We start from the raw sequence: 19,859 nt of genomic DNA on the forward strand, positions 1-19,859 counted from the left end.
CCCGGTTTTAATCTAGTTTGCTGGGTTTTAACCTTCAGCTCCAAACCCACCCCCACCTCTCCCACCTTCCTTCCCAAAGGTGAATCTAAGCTGCTGTCACTCACTCTCAGACATCCCTGCTCGGCAGCTCTGGGGCGGGCACCTCTGCCACCCTGGCCCGTTTGCTGAGTTCTTCACCTGGTGGCTCCTCGGCTGCTTCCAACTTGCGCTTGGGGGACGCTGGGCCACTGGGTAGTGTTCTTGGGCCTGCAGGGAAGCAGGTCCAAGTGTCACACAGACTGTGCAGCAAGCCAAGACGACCTGAAACTGGGCAGTGGCAGCTCTTTAAGGGGCAGGGAGCCTGCCTCGAAGCTATGCCAACATGTTCCTCCTCAGGCCTGCCCCTCAGCCTTCCTCTCAGCAATGACCTTGCCCAGAAATGTCTAAGGAGAGCACGACCCGGCCTGCTGGCAGTACGGCCAGCTTTTGGGCCCCAAGCCCCACAGGCTCCAGGCCAGAGACGGAGTTGGCGTGTGTGCTGCCCTTGCTCCAGAGGTCAGGCATTCCCTCCATGATGCCGGATCGGCCTCCTGAAGCAGCACCCTCGTCTGTGGAGCCAGCCTGGCTGGGCAAACTAGAAAAAGCCCTGGAGTTCTTGCTGGTCTCACCTTACTGATATTTATCCCAGAGCCGAGGAGTGGGGGAGGTTAAGAATTCAGCCCCACCACCGGCCTGTGCTGCCACCTCCTGCCTGGATGACCACGGCTGCCTCCTTTCTAGCCTCTCTGTCCTCGCCCCTGCCCACACTGTCCCCTCCACACAGCAGGCAGAGTGAGCTTTTGACAACCTAGATCAGATCCCCACACCTCCACCCTGCTCACGACCCGGCAGTGCCTTCTCAGGGCACTGACGACAGAATCCTACTCCTCCTCATGGGTGTGGAGCCTGGGGATGCTGCTCTGGCCACAGCTCGTCCTCGTCTCATTCTAGCTCCTCCCTCAAGACATGCCAGCCACACTGGCTCCCTTTCTCTGTTCCTTGCATTAGCTAAGCTCATTCTGTCTCTTGTCTTTTCTTGCTATTCCCTTTGCCTGGAATGCTCTTCTCCCAGTTCTCGGAAAGCCGGGTTCTGCTTGTGACTTGGGTCCCTGCTTAGACTGGTGTTCCCTCACTACTCCAATCTAAAGTACCATCCCCCTTGCCCGGCCCCTCTCATATCAGGTCATTCAATTTTATTTTCCCCAAAAGCACTTTTTATCTGAAATGATCTTGCACGGTTCCTTTACTATTTGTCTCTCCCAAGCGGAATATAAGCTCTATATATGGGGCACAGACTCATTCCAGCCTTTGTCCTCAGCCCTCAATGACTCAAGTGGCAGTAGGTCTGTGGTGTCCTCTGCACGGACATAGGCCACAGGAGGCCAGCTGCTACTCACCTGCACTGCTTATGCTCCCAGTCTGGCCCGAGCTGGGCTCTGCCACCGGGTTGCTGAGGTCTTCCACACAGGAAGGGACGGACGCCAGCAGACCTGGAAGAGAGGCAGGGGAGCAATCAGAATGCCATCTCACAAGACTGCAGAGGGCCACAGGGCAATTGAAGACAAGATGGGGTGGCGGGGGACAGGGGGTGCTGGGCCATGACTCTGACGTTCCACCTCTCCCCACTGGCCACAATTAAGAGAGGCCTGATCCAGCCCAGCCTGCAGTGCCCTGTGCCGTGGGAAGTCAGGTCAACTTAACAGCTGAGAAGAGAGCACCTGGTCTCCCTTTGCAAATATCTGGAAATCCCCATAGAGCCCGCAGGTACGTCCTTCTCTTCAGTGAGCTGGGGGGTGGGGGATGGGAGTAGTGGCTCCTTACAGAGTCCCCGGTAGCGGGAGAGCTGCTGGTAAATCTGCTTCATTCGCTCAATGTTGAGCCGGCTGGTCTCAGCATGGTTGACGATGGGCCGGGGGTAGTCCACACCAATGATGCACTTGGCTGCCTTCTGAATGGACTCGGGGGCATTCCAGGGCTCATAGATGTATCGAGAGGGGAATCCTTTCAATATGGGCAGGTATCGCCTGAAACACACACGTTGGACAACCGGTCAGCACACGGCGACTCTCCTTCAAAGGGCCACGGGTATCTTATCTTAGGAGCCGGCCCCAGCAGCCAGGAGCCAGAGAGCCTGGACTGCAGCCTCACCTGATGTAGTCTCCGCTGGGGTCTGTGCGGCGGCCGAAGCCCACAGGGCAGTAGCAGTGAAAGAACTGCTGGAAGAAAGCACTGCAGGACAGCCACATCCAGCTGCCTGCATTCACACTGAAATCCGCATCCAGGAGCAGCTCATCAAATACCTACAAGGGGACAGGGTGAGACAGTCAGCCTCGATGGGGACCTACTGCCAGGTGCTCCCCAAGTTACCACATGCCCCATGGAGAAGAGAGAGCCAAAGCCCTTCTGCTGAGGGCAAGCCAAGAAGGATTTGGAGGGGACGCCCTGGATCCAGGGATCCCACCCCAGGCCTCAGGCCAGAAGAAGGCTGCCCTTGCTGGGCCTGATGAGAGGGTACGGGTTAGCTTCCCCTGAGAGCGCACTCACCCGGACCCCGCTCTCCCAGCTGACCCAGAGGTCCCCGCGGGTGAGGAAACAGGCCACGGCATGCCGGGCCAGATGGTGAATCCAGCCCTCCTGCCTCAGCTGGGTCATGATGGCGTCGATCCAAGGGAAGCCTGTCTTGCCCTCGGCCCACTTGGCCAGGGCTTCGGGGTTGCGGTCCCAGGGGATCTGGATGCAGATGGGGTTCCCTTCCATTCGGTCAAACCTGGGGTTGTTGGTGGCTGCCGTGTAGAAGAACTCTCGCCATAGGAGTTGCCCAAACAGGGAGAGGGGGGGCGTGCTGTTCCGCTTCACCTGGGGGTGGGGGTAGCACACAGATGTAACACTGGCCCAGCTCTCGGCGCCATGTCACTCAGATCTCTCCCACAGAGCAGTCTGGAGCTGCTACGAATGTGGTGGCTCTAAACCCCCTGGACACATGGAGGGGACTATGCCCTAGCAGTGGCCCAGCGTGCCCGCAGACTGAAACCCACAGCACTCCCTGGCTGTGTGCACCGGGAACCAAACTCCATAGGCCTGGCCCATGATCCTCGTCCTCAAGGGTGCCTGCTTGGCTCTACTTTCTAGAGTCAAAGGGAGTTTACCCATCAGCATGCATAAAAAATGCTCAGTTTAGATTCTGGTTAAATAAGTGATTACAACAGCCTGGATCTGGGGCCTTGAGGAAATTAAAAGATCAGACCAGGCCTCCAAGCAAATAATGACTTTCCTGAAATCACAAGATTCCAAACTGGCAAAGCCACCCCATGCCACAAAATCCTGCTACAGGCAAGGACAGGGAAACAGCATGAAACGACACAGATGTAAGGATGACCTGCTGAATGCGGATAGTTGGATGTGTCGCCCTCTTTCCTTCTGGGGGCAGGTGCACTACCACAGGGTTATTTGCCTATGGTCCATAGGACAGCCCTGCATTCAGCCCGGGTCACTTCCCCGTTACTGGTAGGCAGGTTACTGCTCCTGGGCTCCCCCGTTAAATGCTCCGCGCCAGCCCCACAGAGGGCTGCTGTGCTCTTCCGCTTGGGACTGGTTCCAGCCTTGCCCTCCCTGCCTCCCAGCCCAAGTGCTTGCCCGGCAGATCTGCCACCTGGAGGGTCACACCCTGAGGTCAGCTTTTTGGCCTGTCCTGCTCTATTTGATAACCTGGAGTTTATTTAGATCAGCAGTTTGGGTGGCGCTGGGTTCTGCCACCTCTTGGATGTGACTCCTCCCTACCTTCTCTGGACTGTACACAAACATAAGCACCCCCAGAACCCACAACCCGGTCCCCACCACCAGGGCCAGCGGGGAAGGCCTCTTTGCAGGGTGTCTGGCCCGCAACCGGGGGCAGGGCGTGTTGCCCTCGCCGCGCCCTCACCTTTTTATACAGGTCCCACAGGCGGTAGTAGAAGAGACGGCTCGAGAGGCAGCCGAAGCGCAGGTAGGGGCTGAGGCCTGTGGGGCTGGCCAGCAGGGAGTTGGCGTTCATTCGGGGTCTCTCATAGTTGGCAACCCAGGCCTGCAGCGGGAAGAGAAGGCGAAGAAAGGAAAGGCCTGGACGTTGCAGAGAACAACCCCAAGGCACTGGCATAGTGCTTTACCTCGCGGCTCACCGTGGCTTCTCCCGTGGGGAGACAATCCTCTGGGCCAGCACTTATCGGTACCTCCTTTTGAAAACGAACCACAAAGCTCAAAGGATTATGTGGCTCTTCTGGGGTTACAGAGGTGCTAAGAGACAGGGCTGGGCGGACTTTGCTTCTAACTCCAGATTCCACCTACAGCTGATAACTGTTTCTACCTCAACTCCTCGCACCCTCTTTTCCTCTTCGTGATGCCTCTTTCACAAACTTTACACCCTCTGCAGACCTCCTCCTCCACACTTCCCCACCACCCCTCAGCAGATGACTTCCCTTCCTTACTGTAAGGAAATGCAAGCCTTCGGCTGAAAAACTCCTCAACTCTTAGCCACCAAATCTACAAACTCACCTGGGTCCACACCTCCCCATCTCCTCCCCACCGCCTCTCTGGTGACTCTGCCCAAGGCCAAGGTCTCCCCTGGCTCTGGAGCTCTCCCCTCTTCCTTCCACTGCACCTTCCATCTCTCCCTCTCCAGTTTCCACTCCAAGAACATTGGGAAAATCATCTCATTTCTTTGCAAAGAAAAAAAAAAAAAGAACCTCTAGGAAGCCTGTGGACCTCTATCCTGTCCACTTTCTTCTCTCCACAGCCCATGTCCCATAGCCACCTGCACTTCTTGGCCCACCCCAGCATGGCTTCTGCCTTCACTGCTGCCTCCAAGCTGGCTCCCACAGAGTGCCTCTGATCTCCACGCCACTGAGTCCTGCAGGTGCTTGCCTACCATATTTTCGGACCTCTCAGCATACCTCACTCTGCTCTAGTCTCCACACCCTCTGTTCCCTTCGCCTCTGGACTCCACACACTCCTGGCTGCCTCCCACATGGCTGGCTGCCTCCCCTCCCAATCTCTTCAATGTTGGCATCTCAGGGCTCTGCGCTGGGCCCCTACTCAACTGTGTTCCTGGGGAAGCACGTCCAGTCCCCTGGCTCCCAATGCCACCTCTGTGAGGATGATCGACACGTTGGTGGCTCCAGCTCAGACTGCTTAGCTACTGCTTAGCTAGACTCCCAGATCACTCCATCCAACTCCCTGCCAGGATCTCTACCTGATTGCTATCCAGGCCCCTCAAAGTGTAACAGCTCTTTTCTACAGACCACCCTTCCATGGGCATTTCTAGCTCAGAAAGCGCACAGTCATCTACCTGGGTGCCCAAGCCAGAGGCCTGGCCATCACCTTTGACTTCCTTGTCACCAAGTCCTGTCAATTCTACTGTTCAAATACTCCTCAAATCTGTCCTTTTCTTCCCCTCTTGCTACCAACCTGGCTCAGGCTAAGATGTAGACTAGACAACTGTGACAGCCTCCCAACTGACCTCCCTGCATCTCTTCTCATCCCCCCTCTAATTCCATCTCCACAGTGGGAGCAGAGCAATGGCTTAAGAACACCATCCTGCAGGAACAAACGTGCACTGGGATTCCTGTTGCTGTTAGGATGAACTCCCAATCTTAAACATGGCTTACAAGCACCCCACTGCCTGGATGAGCCTGTCTTTCTTAAGCTTCATCTCTTGCCACTCTCTTGTAAGCACCACACTCTTGCGGGCCTTTGCACACGCAGCTCCCTTGGCCTGGAATGCTGTCCCGCTTTTCACTCACTTTCCCTTGGTTAACTCTGACTTTTCCTTCAAGTCTCAACCTAACAGTCACCTCCTCTGCAGGTAACCCCTCAGGTATTAGGTTAAGTGTCTCTGAAAAACATTAGGTATATTTGCCTGCTCACGCCCTTACGCACCTCCCTCTGAAAGCCTTTTTATTTTAAGTGAAGTACAGATACGGAAGTAACACCGGTGTGTGGCTTAATGAATTATTCTAAGGCAAACACTCATGCAACAATCACCAAAGTTCAAGAACCGGAACTTTGCTGGCCACCCCAGAAACCCTAGTCACAGTCCCTTCCTGGCCCCACAAGTGACCACTCACCGAACTTTTATAATAATCACTTCCTTGCATTTAAAAATGTTGATGTTTTCCTATTTTTGCAAAGCATATTTGGGAGGGAGGGCTTTATCTTTTTAGTTATTCCTTGCATTTTTTAGAGGGGGGAGGAGCAGAGGGAGAGGGAGAATTTTAAGCAGGCTCCATGCCCTGCAAGGAGCCTGACTTGGGGCTCAATCTCAAGACCCCAAGATCATGACCTGAGCCGAAATCAAGAGTTGGACACTTAACCGACTGAGCCACCCAGGTGCTCCTATTCCTTGCATTTTTAAGTGGGTTTTTTTCCAACCACATGTGCATCCCTAGGCACTATAGTTTAGCCCTGACCATTTACAGGGCTTTGATGTGTTATTTAAGTTTCTTTTAATCTATGTATCTCCGGTCATTTCTTTCTTTCCCTTGCTTTGTGGAAGAATCCAGGCCATTTGACTTGTACTGATTCTCACAGTCTGCATTTTGCTGATTGCACACTGATGGTATACTGCCTGCAAATTGGTGGCTGGGACCAGAGACAGGATTGGACTCAGGTTTGATTTCTTTGGCAAGACTATGGGGGGACAGAATGCCTGCCTAGCTCTCTTCATGGAGTTAGCAGTCATTAATGTACAACGTGTCATCATTGAAGGCTACAAGATGCTGGTATTCTAATTCTATCATTCCGTTTTCATTTAAAAATGGGGATACTTTTAAAAAGAGATGCTTGCCCTCATCTACTATTTTGGGTAACCCAGTAGTAAAGATCATATGGAGTCTCCCCTTTTTGGTGATAGTACCTAATTTTCTTGTGGTGATCCAGCCTTCCCTAATCTCAGTCCAAGTGGGTGAAGTGCAGCTAAGCTCACCTCTGACTCTGGGAGTAGGCTCAGGGTGCAAGTCTGACCAGGGAGAGCACCCCTTCCTTGGCCATGATGACTGAGTCAGGGACTGTCGCATGACCCAAGCCAGGCCAATGAAAACACTCCTCGGGACTTTTCCTGGAGGTTTTGGAAAGAGGCATACCACACTTCTGCTGGTGTGCTAAGCAGATTGAAAATAAGCTGCTGGTGACCACTTTGCCACTGTTTAAGGAAAGCCTACCTGAGAATGAACTAACAGAGACAAAAGCCGAGCTCAGAGATGGAGAATGTATTCCCGGTAGCATTATTTGGACATCTGAGTCCAGCTGTGCCTAAAGGCTACACCTTAGACTCTTAGTTACATGAGCTCAAAAACTTTTCAAAAGTTTTGAAAAGGTACTTTTTCAAAAGCCAGCTTGCAAATACGAACTGACTAATGAAAAAAAACTCTCTTGCTCTTTGCTCTCCTAACCCTTTGAACCACTCCTTTCCTGACCCACAGTACATTGTAATTTCTTGTTTCATGTCTGTCATCTGCAATAAACTACTCTCCTGGAGACAAACTCCATACTTGCCTCATTGGGCAGTCTTTCCAGCAGCGAAGCCATCTTGACATGAGTAGACAGATGCTCACTTCAGTGTTAGAAAATGGAAGACTGAAATAAACCTCCTCAGAACAGGTTACACTCCTGCTCACAGGCCCCTTTTCCTCTCCCAGTCGTAGGACACAACGTTCCCGTTGGCCACCAGGGAGTCTGAAGGATCCTGACACAAGGCCCTATGACAGACCAGACCCAGGGATATGTGGAAAAGGACCCCCTGACTTGGTGATAGAAGGGGCAGCCCTCCACGAAGTGCTTTTAAGGTGATGATAATCCACAAGGCTCTAAGTTAGCTCTTTATACTTGTCAGTCTTATTCTACTCCTGCCATCCTGTTTGTCACCTCCACCACTCTGCCCCCTTGGCCTGGCCTGTGTCCCCAAACTGATCCCAAGAATCTCTGGGTAAAGCTCCTGATGTGGACAAGGACAGCTGGTCCTCCCCAAAGCCCTTGGACATCAGTCTCATCCTTTTCAGTTGGTGGGGCTGGCTGAAGGTAACACCCAGATAGGCCTATGGGTCTAAGGGAGGTGGGATCTGACGCGCATTTTCACTGCTGGTGAGGCACCTCCAGGGCTGGGAAGCATTTTTCCTATGTAGGTCTGCCTATTTTTCCTTGTTCCATAGTTATCACCTGGCTGCTGGGCCAAATGCTTACTTATCTGAGAATACAAAAGGTTGTGAACCGGTCTACAAACCAGCAACAGCGGGCAGAAAACCAGCAACTGACTCAGTCACGAGAACCTTCTCTGCTCCTCTAGCCCCAGGGTCATGGAAGCCATGTGACATTGTTAAGGAGTGCCTTTGGGGCCTCCGCCTCTTTCCTTCCCCTTGCCAATCCCCACTTCACTGGGAGTGGCTATTTGTTCTCTGTGTCCAAACACATGGAAATCAATGCCTTGGAGGGGACCCAGCAAAAGGTGAGGAGGGGACACACAAACACAAAGACATTAATCTTATGGACTTCATTGACCAGATACCCTCTCAGTAAGGGGAACCTGCATAGAGATGAAAGAAAAGCAATCTAGGGTAAGTTCTGGAATCACACAGAACAAGATCTAAGTCTACTATTTCCTAACTGTGTGACCTCAGGCAAGTTACTTATCCTCTCTAAACCTTAATTTCCTAATCTGTCAAATGGAGGGCTTAACACCTACCTGGTAGGGATATTGAAAAGACGACAGGAAATCGTGCAAGTAGGTACTTTACCCAGGGACCAACATGTGGTAAGCACTCACTAAATGAGTGCTCTTCCTGTTACTGCCGCCAGGAAGGTTTTTCACTTTCAAGCACTTTGAGCTAAGAGGCACTAAAAGCCATGAAGCTGACCCTCACATCCCCTGCCACCTGGGCGCTAGCACCCGAAGTTCTGTGTCCCAGAAGTGGTGGCCATACCTTCCGTTCCAAATGCTTATCCAGGCGGGCCAGAGCTTCTGTCTCTCCTCCTTGCCAAACAGCTGGGCCCAGTCCTTCGGTAGGGAACCCTACGCGAGAAGGAAGAGAAGGTCACAGGACCAGAGGTCAGGCCATTTCAGTGATAGCTCAGCAAGTCTTGACACATGGGTATGTTCTTTGAGCTTCGTGGGAACTGAACCGTGTGTTCTTGGTGCTGCTGGAGCTGAGATCATCTTAACATTTCAGCGTTTGCCAGGTCATTCCAGTTCTCTTTCCGTCGTGACTTTTTTTCTGTCCTCTCCCTTGCCTTCCCTAACCCTGCCACTCCTCATTCCAGGCACACGAGAACAATCCTGTCCTGCCCGCCCTATCGGGTTGGCTGGCAATGATTGCTGTTTTCAGGTGAGAAAGGCTAACTTTATTCAGATCAAAAAATGGGGGGTGGGGAGGAAGGGGAGAAAGGGTTCAGTCAGTAACCTGAGGGGCTGACAGACCCCCTCTCAGTGGAAGCAACACTAGTTAACTTGGTACTGAGGAGCCCATTGATGCCAGCACTATGCTGGGCCTGTATCTTCTGAGAGAGAAAAGTACAAAAACAGGAGCAGGAATTAGAAACATAACATTATGTACATGAGTAGGAACAGAAAAGAGACTGGGAAGACATGCTCCAAAATAAGTAGTGGCTATCTCTGGGTGGTGGGGTCATAGTTATTGTTTTTTTTGTTTTTTTTGTTTTTTAAGATTTTATTTATTTATTTGAGAGAGATAATGAGATAGAGAGAGCATGAGAGGGGGGAGGGTCAGAGGGAGAAGCAGACTCCCTGCCGAGCAGGGAGCCCGATGCGGGACTCGATCCCGGGACTCCAGGATCATGACCTGAGCCGAAGGCAGTTGCTTAACCAACTGAGCCACCCAGGCGCCCGGTCATAGTTATTGTTATTCCCATTCTGGTTTCACTGTATCTTCAACACCGGGTATAACAACATGCATCACTTTGACAAAGCAGAAAAAACCTGGTCAGTTATTTTACAGAAAAGGGGGCTCTGGGCAGGAAGTACACACCCAGCTCCTCGAGGGAGGGCACGCCATAGGTGTCATCGTGGTTCTCCTGGATGTCGGCCCTGCAGCTCTCCATCTGCTGGCTCGTCACGGAGCCCACGGGCTTCTTGGGCAGCTCCATGCGGCTGATGATGGCCTGAAAGCGCTTGTAGGTAAGGGGCGGCTTCTGCCCATTCAGCTCAATAATCCTGGGAATCCCAAAGCACACCTAACGTCATGCACGAGGCCCTTCATTTCAGGTCCCTGCCCGCCCAGAAAAGAGCCCAAACTTTGAAGGCTTGGAGGATGGCTTTCCTCCTCCACTCACGGGTCCCACCCCTAAGTGGAAACGAAGGGGCAAGGGAGGCTACAACTCCATTTTACCGAGAGGGAAAATGAAGCCCAGGGAGCTGGAGCAGGTGCCTCGGGTAATGGAGCAAGGCAGGGCCAAAGCTGGGACTCAATTCCAGGTTCCCTGGTGTCGACGTGGAGCCTCCTCAAGACAGAGACTGACCATATCTCTCTAATCACAGAAAAATCCCCACTAGCCTTCTTGGTACTCAGCCTGTGTGTCCAAGTCATGGGAATCCCCATGGCGCCTTCCTCTCTATCCCAGCGTAAGCCTTCAGGAAGTTCTTTGATAAGAACTGCAAGCAAGTTCCCTTGTTGAAAAATCATTGCCTTCTTGGCCCCAATTTATTAGAACAGAGAGGTGGAGAACAGCCTATCCTTCCTAGATCAGAGACTGAGACTGGGATTAATAGCAACAACTATTTAAAGGGTGTTTGGCAGCTTACAAAATCTGCTTTCATGATCAAGGGAAACAGAGCCGCATTCAGGTAAGAAAAGAAGATACAGGACTGAGGAGGAGAATCGAGGCCGTTTCTATAGAATGCCTTGGGGTGGTCTGGAGCCAGATTCCCAGGGCTTTTCCTGTTGGCCGAGCGGCAGCTTACGCAAGACCTGGCTGGCTGGGTGAGTTCACTGTGGGTATATAAGGTTGGCTGCAGCCCCTGCAGTACCTCCCCCGTCCTCTGGCACGCGGCAGGAGGAGGAGCTCCACACCCAGCAGCTCCTCCGGAGAACTAGCTCACGTGCAGAGACGTGTGACCTGGCCTCCTGGCAGCCACCACTGGGTGGGGGAGAGGGGGGCAGGGAACAGTGACGGCTGCCGGCTTGGCAGCAACAGCAGCAGGAGGGTGACAGCTCTGCCAGGGAAGGGGAGGAGAGGGTTTCCTCCTAGACGCTCTGAAAGCAGAGGCCTGTCCCTAGGGAAGGAGGCTACTCGGTAGTGATGGGCCCCCTGCAGGGAGCTCTAGAGCCTCCTGCACAACATCTAAATGCATGGCCTGGAAACCCAGATAGGCAGAGGAGCCCAGGGAACCCGTATTAGGTACAGAAACAGGACCTATGAGAACAGAGCTCTGTCGGGAAGGGCATAACAGGCAGGGTCCACTGAGGTCAGAAGACAGCCTTTCAGGAGCAGGACAGAAGTGGAAGCATGAGGAGGGGATAGGACAGGAGATCCTAATCTAATCTGCTCCTAAGCAGATCTATGAAGATCTTGCATGGGGATCCTCACTGTTCTCACCCCTCGGCCCTAGTAAGCCTCTTTGCACCCAAATTGGGTAAAGCTCTTTGTGATCTGTTCCACAGGCCCCAACTCTGGCCCATTCCCCTCCAGCTTCTAGAAAATGCCATACTTCATGTGCCAGGTGGCTCTATTGGTAAATCTCCCAAAGTTCTGCTCAGCAGGGGCCCAAACCACCAACTCCCACAATTGGCAACCTGACCCCTGGGACCCATGTCTTACTTGTCCAGGTCATAGAGAGTATGAGAGTTCTCAGTCACCACCTCCACACCGGCCTCCTTGGCCATCTTCATGATGGCTGCATCCCGTTCTTTCCCAAAGGGTTCGGAGTCATATTCAAAGGTCAAGCGGGTCACCCCCCATTCCTGTGGGGAGAGAATCTGTTATGCTAAACACTGTTTGGGGAGAAGAATGCAGCTGAGGACTCAGCTCCTTCCTAGGAAGAGACGAGTCTAGAGACCTGTCAGAATGGGCTGCAGAACAAACTAGGGACAAAGATTTGAACTGGAAAGCAAACAATCTGAGGTTCCCAAGGGTTGAGGAAAGCAGGCGTTTGAGGTGAGGCCACCAGCATGGCAACAGTGGAGCCCGAGGCTAGTGGAATTAAGAGAAAGGTGGGTAGCCCTGTACATTTGCTGTGTCCTGGGGTAGGAGAATGCAGCAGGAGGCTATAAATACAATGCTCCGAGGGGAGCCCCTAGTCCCAGAAAGAAGCACTGACTCACTGGTGCAGACAGTGGGGGAAACGATCACTGCCTCCCTCCTGCCCAGCATGCCTTTCCCAGAGCTCCTCAGGGCCCTACAAACTTCTGGCTTAGTTTTCTTGGCAGACTTGCGCTATGTGAAGTGTCCTAATGGTTTCCACAGCAACACTCCTGAGGCCAGTAGCAAACAGAGCTAATAGGCTCTAGCTCTCAGAAAAGCTGGGGAAGGAGGAGCAATCCTTAGTCCAGAGGTCAGAGAAATCAGACCAGAAGGGCCACATGTTAAAAAAGAAGGGAATTCTTTTCCAAGCCTTTAGTCTTTTCTAGTAGAATTTTCTAGATTTCCTTGCAATGCTGGGAGAAAGCTGGCCCAGGAAAAGGTTGTACAGATAACCCACAGAAAGCCCTAGAACATGACTAGCAAGAAGAAAACCGCATTCCAACCAAAGTCTCTGGTCATAGCCCCTTAATACTCTAAACACCTAGGGCAAATGTCCTGGTCATGCGGGACCTAATTCAGTCCTGCCTGTGGTGTGGGTCCTGAGCAGGGCTGGCTATCCCTCATCCAGGATAACGGGACTAAATATTTATTGAGCCCTTACTACGAGCCAGGTACCATGCTTAGCAATTCATACAGATGACATTAACTTGGTGAATAATAAAAAAAATATTATTAGATGCCACTTTCTCCAAGAAGCTTTCCTTGACCTTCTCTTTCAACAGGATTTTTTCCTGCACGTTGGCCCTTTTCCCATCACAGCATTTATCATATGGCAGTGAAGTTGCCCATTACTTGCCTGTTTCCCCCATTAAGAGTGTGAGCTCTCAGAGCAGAAACCATGCTGTCTCATCATTATCCTGGTACCTCACTGGGGGCCTAGGACATAGTAGAAGCTCAATAAATATACGGTAGTCACCTCCTGTCTGCAGTGATGTGTTCCAAGACCACCATTGGATGCCTGCAACTGCAGATAGTACTGAACCCTACACAGAGTGCTATGGTTTTTCCTGTACATACTTACTTAGGATAAAGTTTAATTTATAAGTTAGGCACAACAGATTAACAAGAGTAACTACTAATAGAATAGAACAACTATAAAATATACTGTAATAAAAGTTACGTGAAAGTGGTTCTCGGTCGTAAAACACCCCTTGCTGTACCTTACACTGCACTGTCCCTTCTTCCTGTGATAACGTGAGACGATATAATGCCTACGTGAGGAGGTGAGTGAGGGGACGGACGCAGGTGTTGCGATGTGGTGCTGAGCTACCGATGACCTACTGACTCTCTGTCAGAAGGAGGATCATCTGCTTCCAGGCTACGGTTGACAGCAGGTGACGGATAAGGGGAGAGGGGGACTATTACATGCTAAAGGACTGACTGACTGATCTCTCTGTACCTCTGGGCCATTGCTGGGTTGGCCTCTGAGGTGCCAGGGGGAGAGAGGGGAGACAATGCAGAGGAGGAGAAGAGGCCACTGTGTTTTGTGGTGTGCTGGTTAAGGACACAAATCTGGAGCCAGAGAGCCGGGGCTCAAATCTTTGATCATCACCTCTTGGCTTCACAACCACGAAGTTATTGTTCCCTCATCTAGAACAGGGATAGCAGCACATACCTCTGGGGCTGCTATGAAAATTAATATATGTAAAGCATTTACTTAGAAGGGCTCTTGACTCCTAGTCTGTCCTCAGTGAACACCGGCTATTTCCAGCATGGTGTGATTTATATGTGTGTGTCTGTGTGGGGGTGTGGGGAGGTGAAGTGAATGATGAGTGAATGATGAGGTATTTCCTAAGCTGCTTGCCTTGACAGCAGACCTTTCCTCTGGTCTTCCCCCCGTGGAAGGGTAGGGAAGGGAGTTGGGGTGGAAGGGGGTATGAAAATGACCCTGCACTGCTGAGGATGAGGAGAGACTGTCCTAGAGCCCTCTGTCCACGAGTAGTTCTGCTTTATAAAGAAAGGGGTTGGAGCGGGGGCGGGGGAGCTGGCTACCTGATAGAATAGACAGAGGCCTACATAGTACCCAAGTGAAGATTTTATCAACCATTTGCCCCGGGAGAACAGAGCTCCCTCAAAAAGACTGATTTTTTCCCCAATAAACAGCACATAGCAAGACAGGAAACGCCCCGTGCTAAAAAGGAAAACTTGTCCTCAAACTCCTGGCATAGGAAGAGCCCTAATAAATCTTGTTGGCTGGAGCCAAGGCAACATCTGAGGAAGCCAATGGCATGCAGGGTGGGATAACTTGCCACATCCCTTGTCTGGACTGAGCTGGGAACTTTCCAACAAGACACTGGTTTCACAGACTTTTTTCCTTAACACAGCTTCCATTCTGTCGGCAAACTGATCGGCTTTGCTCCCAACTCCTCTACAGACCAGCACTGACGGGTTCCCGTTTCTGAGTCAGAATATCACCTCATTCAGTCTGCGGGGAAAGTCTAGAGAACAGAATCTCCCTGTCTTCTCTAGGAGTCTGCACACTTACCTTGAATAATCTTGGGAATACGTCAGCGGGCTGTCCCCGGACTACAAACAGGCGAGAGTTCAGTTTCCTTAAGCTTGTATCCAAATCTTCCAGAGACTGAAGTAGGAACCTGCAGAGCCCACACAGGCCTTTGAGGGGTAACGTTACGAAAGAGGCACTCTTCTTCCTGACAAAGCAGGGAGATGCTGGGACCCCATTAGTACTCCACTCCGGCCAGGATGTGGTGGCGCATGAGCACACCCTCCGCTGAAATCCTGACTTGGCCACTTCCTAGTTGTGTGGCTTTAGGCAGTTACTTAACCTGCTCAGTTTTTTTTTTCTTTCTGATCTATAACATGGAGTTGATGTTAGTACCTAGCTCCTAGAACTGCTAAGAAAAGAAAGTCAAATAATGCATGAAAAACATTTAGTACAGGATCTGACATACAGAAAACCTGGAACAAATGTGAGCTGCTCCTGGGCGCCTGGGTGGCTCAGTCGGTTAAGCAACTGCCTTCGGCTCAGGTTATGACCCCAGGGTCCCGGGATCGAGTCCCGCGTCGGGCTCCCGGCTCGGCGGGAAGCCTGCTTTTCCCTCTGACCCTCTCCCCTCTCATGCTGTTTCTCACTCTCTCTCAAATAAATAAATAAATAAAATCTCTGGGCGCCTGGGTGGCTCAGATGGTTAAGCGTCTGCCTTAGGCTCAGGTCATGATCCCAGGGTCCTGGGATCGAGTCCCGCGTTGCTCCCGGCTCAGCGGGGAGCCTGCTTCTCCCTCTGACCCTCTCCCCTCTCATGCTGTTTCTCTCTCGCTCGCTCTCTAAAAAAATAAATAAAATCTTTAAAAATAAATAAATAAAATCTTAAAAAAAAAATGTGAGCTGCTCCTACTCTGGTGGTTTTTCTGTGATCTGAGGCAAGGCACTTCCCTCTCAGCCTCAGGCAGTGTGTGTAAATAGCCACCTATCACAAGGCTGTTGTGAAAATCAAAAGGGAGAACAGGGGAAAAAGCCATCTGAAAAACAAAAGCAATACCGTGGTATAGAAGCCTGAGGTCCTACTAGAAGAGGAACAAGACTGCAATAGCGCTGGCAAATCCTACCTATCTTGTCCACCCTGCCTCTCTCTATTCACGATTTGGGCTCCACATACGTCTACTGCCACAGCCCCACAGCCTGGGCTGGGTCCCCAGTTCCCAGCGTTTCATTTGGCAGGTGGCTCATTCTCCAGGGCTCTGGCCACCAGATTCTCATCCCAAAAGGGAGAAGGCCTTAGAAGGTACTTCTCTATAGGATATCTTCACATGCTTTTGGGGGTGGAGGGCTGGGGGGGGCACCCCCAGATACTCAAGAGACCTAGTCTTGAGAGCCGATCACTGTGGAGAAGGAAACAGCATTCACTGAATGCCTTCGGTGTTTTATTTATTTTTATTTGACCACAAACATTTATTTACTGTTCAGGTAGGCACAACCACCTCTCTGAGAAATCTATCAGTACATTTTTGTGACATGTGTTTTATTTTTAATTTTTTTTAAGTTTATTTATTTTTTTTAGTAATCTCTACACCCCATGTGGGGCTCGAACTCACAACCCCGAGATCAAAAGTCACACATTCTACTGATTGAGCTAGCCAGGTGCCCCTGACATATGTTTGTTTGTTTGTTTGTTTGTTTTAAAAGATTTTATTTTTAAGTAATCTCTACAACCAACATGGGGCTCAAACTTATAACCTCCAATCAAGAGTCACATGCTCGGGGCGCTTCAGTGGCTCAGTCAGTTAAGTGCCTAACTCTTGATTTTGGCTCAGGTCATGATCTCAGGGCTGTGAGGTCAAGCCCCATGCCCAGCACGGAGCCTGCTTAAGAGTCTCTCTCTCAGGGTGCCTGGGTGGCTCAGTCAGTCAACTGTCTGCCTTCGGCTCAGGTGATGGTCCCAGGGTCCTGGGATCAAGCTCTCTGTCAGGCTCCCTGCTCAGCAGGGAATCTGCTTCTGCCTCTCCCTTTGCACCCCTCCCCCTTCTCCACTCATGCTCTTTCTTGTGCTCTCCCGCTTGCTCTCAAATAAATAAATAAAATCTTAAAAAAAAAAGATTCTCGGGGTGTCAGTCAGTTAAGCGGCTGCCTTCGGCTCGGGTCATAATCCCGGGGTCCTGGGATCGAGCCCCGCATCAGGCTCCCTGCTCGGCGGAGAGCCTGCTTCTCCCTCTCCCTCTGTCTGCCGCTCTGCCTACTTGTGCTCTCTCTCTATCTCTGTTAAATAAATAAATAAAAATCTTAAAAAAAAAAAAAAGATTCTGTCTCTCTTCCTCTGTCCCTCTTCACTTCCCTCCCTCTCTAAAAAAAAAAAAAAAGAGTTGCATGCTCTATCCACTAAGCCAGCCAGGCATCCCAACATGTGTTTTATTTTTAAATTAAATGAAATTAGCATTTTAAACAGATAATTATGTAATTTAAAATTCAAGTTATAAAAAGGTACCTCGTAAAAAGTCTTCCCTTTATCCGTCAGGAATTTAATTCCCCTCCCCAGAGGCAAACAGCGTCATCAATGTTATTACCTGTCTGTTTATGCTTTTTAAGCATGTTTTCTTTTCAGTTCTTTCAACATTTTGAAGGGAAATATTGTCTTCATTTTATAGATGAAAATGCAGGAAAATGAAACACAGGATAATTAATTTGCTTAAGATCATAATTATTAAGCAACAAAGCTGCCATAGGAATCTGTGCCCCATCTTTCAAGCCTTTTAGTGGCACGCCAGACACGACTCCAGGGGCTGAGATTCTGCCAGACCTCAAGTGTTTGGAATCCCTCTCTGACAAACACAAACCTGAATACAGGTAATCCGTGGACATTCGGAACTTCGTCAGGAACCAAGCCCTGACAGGTCAGCCTGGTTCACAGATACCCCTGCTATCCACATTTTGCCATCCCCTACCCATCTCCATCAATGACGGAAATCACGAGATTTTATTCTGAACACAATGAAGCCCCATGCCTCTTCTGCAGCACATTGCATCCCCTGACTGCTGCTGGCTTACAGGAGCAGCCCCTGTTCCCAGGCTGCCAACTAGAACCAGTCCCCCGCTGCTGCCTCTGACGTCAACAACATGACACTCCCAGGGCAGCAAATGCTACAGACCCACATTCCAGCAGGAGCTGAGTCCCACGCTCAGCCCAAAGCATCCTGCTAGCCTGCAGAGACTCTCCGAGAGAGGCAGAGATGGGAGACTATTGCTTTCCAAAACCCCAAGCTCTGCCTCTGTGAATTTTTGTTTTTAAGAAACTGACACCCTCAGAAAAGGAAAGCTAAGCCAGGAGTGACGCACTTGCACTTGTGTTGGCCTCTTCCCAGGCCACACTGTTCCTCTCAAGAGGAAAAGAAGAAAGGCCCCTGTAAACAGCCTTCTACCACCTGAAACCTGGGCCCTGCTGGGGAGAATGCCCAGAGGTAACTGGAAACTTAAATTCCATCACCTCAGGGCACTGGGTCCCCCATCTGAGGCTCTCAGGAATGTCCCTGCCATGCACGGTGGTGGCCTCCTCCCTCACAGGCCACCAGGCTGCACAGGTTTTCAGTTTGAAGCTATAAATAAGGCTGACGTGAACGTAAAGCTAGGCTCCAGCTGCCTCCCCAGAGCTTTATTTCTAGACCTCATTTACTAAAAGGAGAAATTCTGAACTAAGCATCTCTGAAGTAAGTAAGATAACCCCATGAGAGCCCTTTTCTTCTTTGACAAGAGAAGTCTACAGCTGAGGCAGGAAGCAGAAGGCCCGACTCTGAACTCTGCAACCAAATGATAGTAACGGTAACAGCAACAACTAACATTTAATCAGCATTTGCAATGAACCCAGCACTGGTCTACTTATTTTACATACATTATCTCATTTCCCTCTCAAACAGATCTGTGAAGTAGGTACTATGATTATTCCCATTTCACAGATGCGGAAACTAAGGCACAGATTGATTAAGTAATTTGCTAATAAGTGGCCAGAATTCAAACCAGGCAGTGTGGCTCAGCGTCTGCATTCTTAACCACCAGGCTCTACTGCTTCTTGAGCAGGGCCTCCTGCCTGAGCACTGAGGCTGTGCTGTCTAAGACGTAGCCGTCAAGGGGAACCGCAGCCAACACCTTTGGCCCCAGATCCTTGGTCCTCTGAGGCTCAACAGCTGTGAATCACCCAGAAGCTTGTTGAAATGCAGAATCGCAGACCTCCAGGATCAGAATCTGCATTTTAGCAAGAGCCTCTGGTGATTCCTTTGCACACTGAAGTTTCACAAGCACTATTCTAGAAAACTGAACTCCACTTCTAGCTTCTGTTTATAAGTTGCCTTTCTTTACTTCTAATTTGTTTCTACTAAAATTTTTCTCTTTGAGATCCTGGTTTCTGCCTCCTCTTTGATGCTCTAGATATGCTCTGTTACTTCCAACTTCCCTCCTGAGTCCAGCCCTATAGGGCTTTTCCAGGAAGGAGGTTTAAGGATGGCCCCCATAAAAGGCAACAGGCCCCCAGGAGCCCCAGCCGCCAGGCAGCCAGAGAAAGAGACCCCACTGCTATAGCACCTCACCTGCCAGGTGACAGTTTTGCATTACACCAAAGAAACAGGGAGCAGCATTACTACTGGGCAAATGCTTGCTGGGGCAGGGGTATGCATTCTTTCACTGGAGAGAATTTGGGGCCTTTTGCCCTCTCTTAGAACACTCCTCTCCACATGGCCAGTTTCTCTTTACTCCAATGGGGGTGGACTCTAAAGAAAACTGGCCTGGGCATTGGAGATGGTGGCATTTGGGGCTGGCGGCTCACCCTTGGCAGCTCCAAGCTGAGCTCACATGGCCAAAATTCAGAGCACACGGTCCTGTGCGAGCAGTTAAAGCTCACCCTTAGGATTAGACAACATGTGCAACTGAATTACATTATGTAAGTGCTCTGGAGCTAGAGGCGGACAGCACTGGAGAAGACCAAACACGGATTTCCAAAAATACAGAAAGGACTCTGTAATTCAGGCACTCCATGAGGCTAGCCCTTCAGAATAAGACAGGCGGATCTTTAGAGAAAACCTTCCCTAGAGATGGCAGATTCTGCATTGAGGAATATTTTATT

The 19,859-nt window shown here is 50.8% G+C and overlaps 1 protein-coding gene across 3 annotated transcripts in view; it reads right to left on the minus strand.

The window, feature by feature from the left end:
• The window catches only part of CRY2 (cryptochrome circadian regulator 2), a 35,613-nt gene that overhangs the window by 10,852 nt on the left and 4,902 nt on the right, over positions 1 to 19,859 (minus strand). For all 3 annotated transcript variants that reach the window (XM_021685393.1, XM_021685395.1, XM_021685394.1), the window contains exons 2-11: positions 14,783 to 14,891; positions 11,815 to 11,957; positions 10,026 to 10,210; positions 8,964 to 9,052; positions 3,938 to 4,078; positions 2,563 to 2,874; positions 2,167 to 2,318; positions 1,840 to 2,042; positions 1,416 to 1,508; positions 105 to 246 (exon numbers count right to left, since the gene is read on the minus strand). In XM_021685393.1, coding sequence (XP_021541068.1) covers positions 107 to 246; positions 1,416 to 1,508; positions 1,840 to 2,042; positions 2,167 to 2,318; positions 2,563 to 2,874; positions 3,938 to 4,078; positions 8,964 to 9,052; positions 10,026 to 10,210; positions 11,815 to 11,957; positions 14,783 to 14,891 — 1,567 coding nt within the window. In that variant the 3' untranslated portion in view covers positions 105 to 106. The remainder of the gene's footprint in view (positions 1 to 104; positions 247 to 1,415; positions 1,509 to 1,839; positions 2,043 to 2,166; positions 2,319 to 2,562; positions 2,875 to 3,937; positions 4,079 to 8,963; positions 9,053 to 10,025; positions 10,211 to 11,814; positions 11,958 to 14,782; positions 14,892 to 19,859) is intronic.

The sequence above is a fragment of the Neomonachus schauinslandi genome, chromosome 11, assembly GCF_002201575.2.
Source record: "Neomonachus schauinslandi chromosome 11, ASM220157v2, whole genome shotgun sequence".
NCBI lineage: Eukaryota > Metazoa > Chordata > Mammalia > Carnivora > Phocidae > Neomonachus > Neomonachus schauinslandi.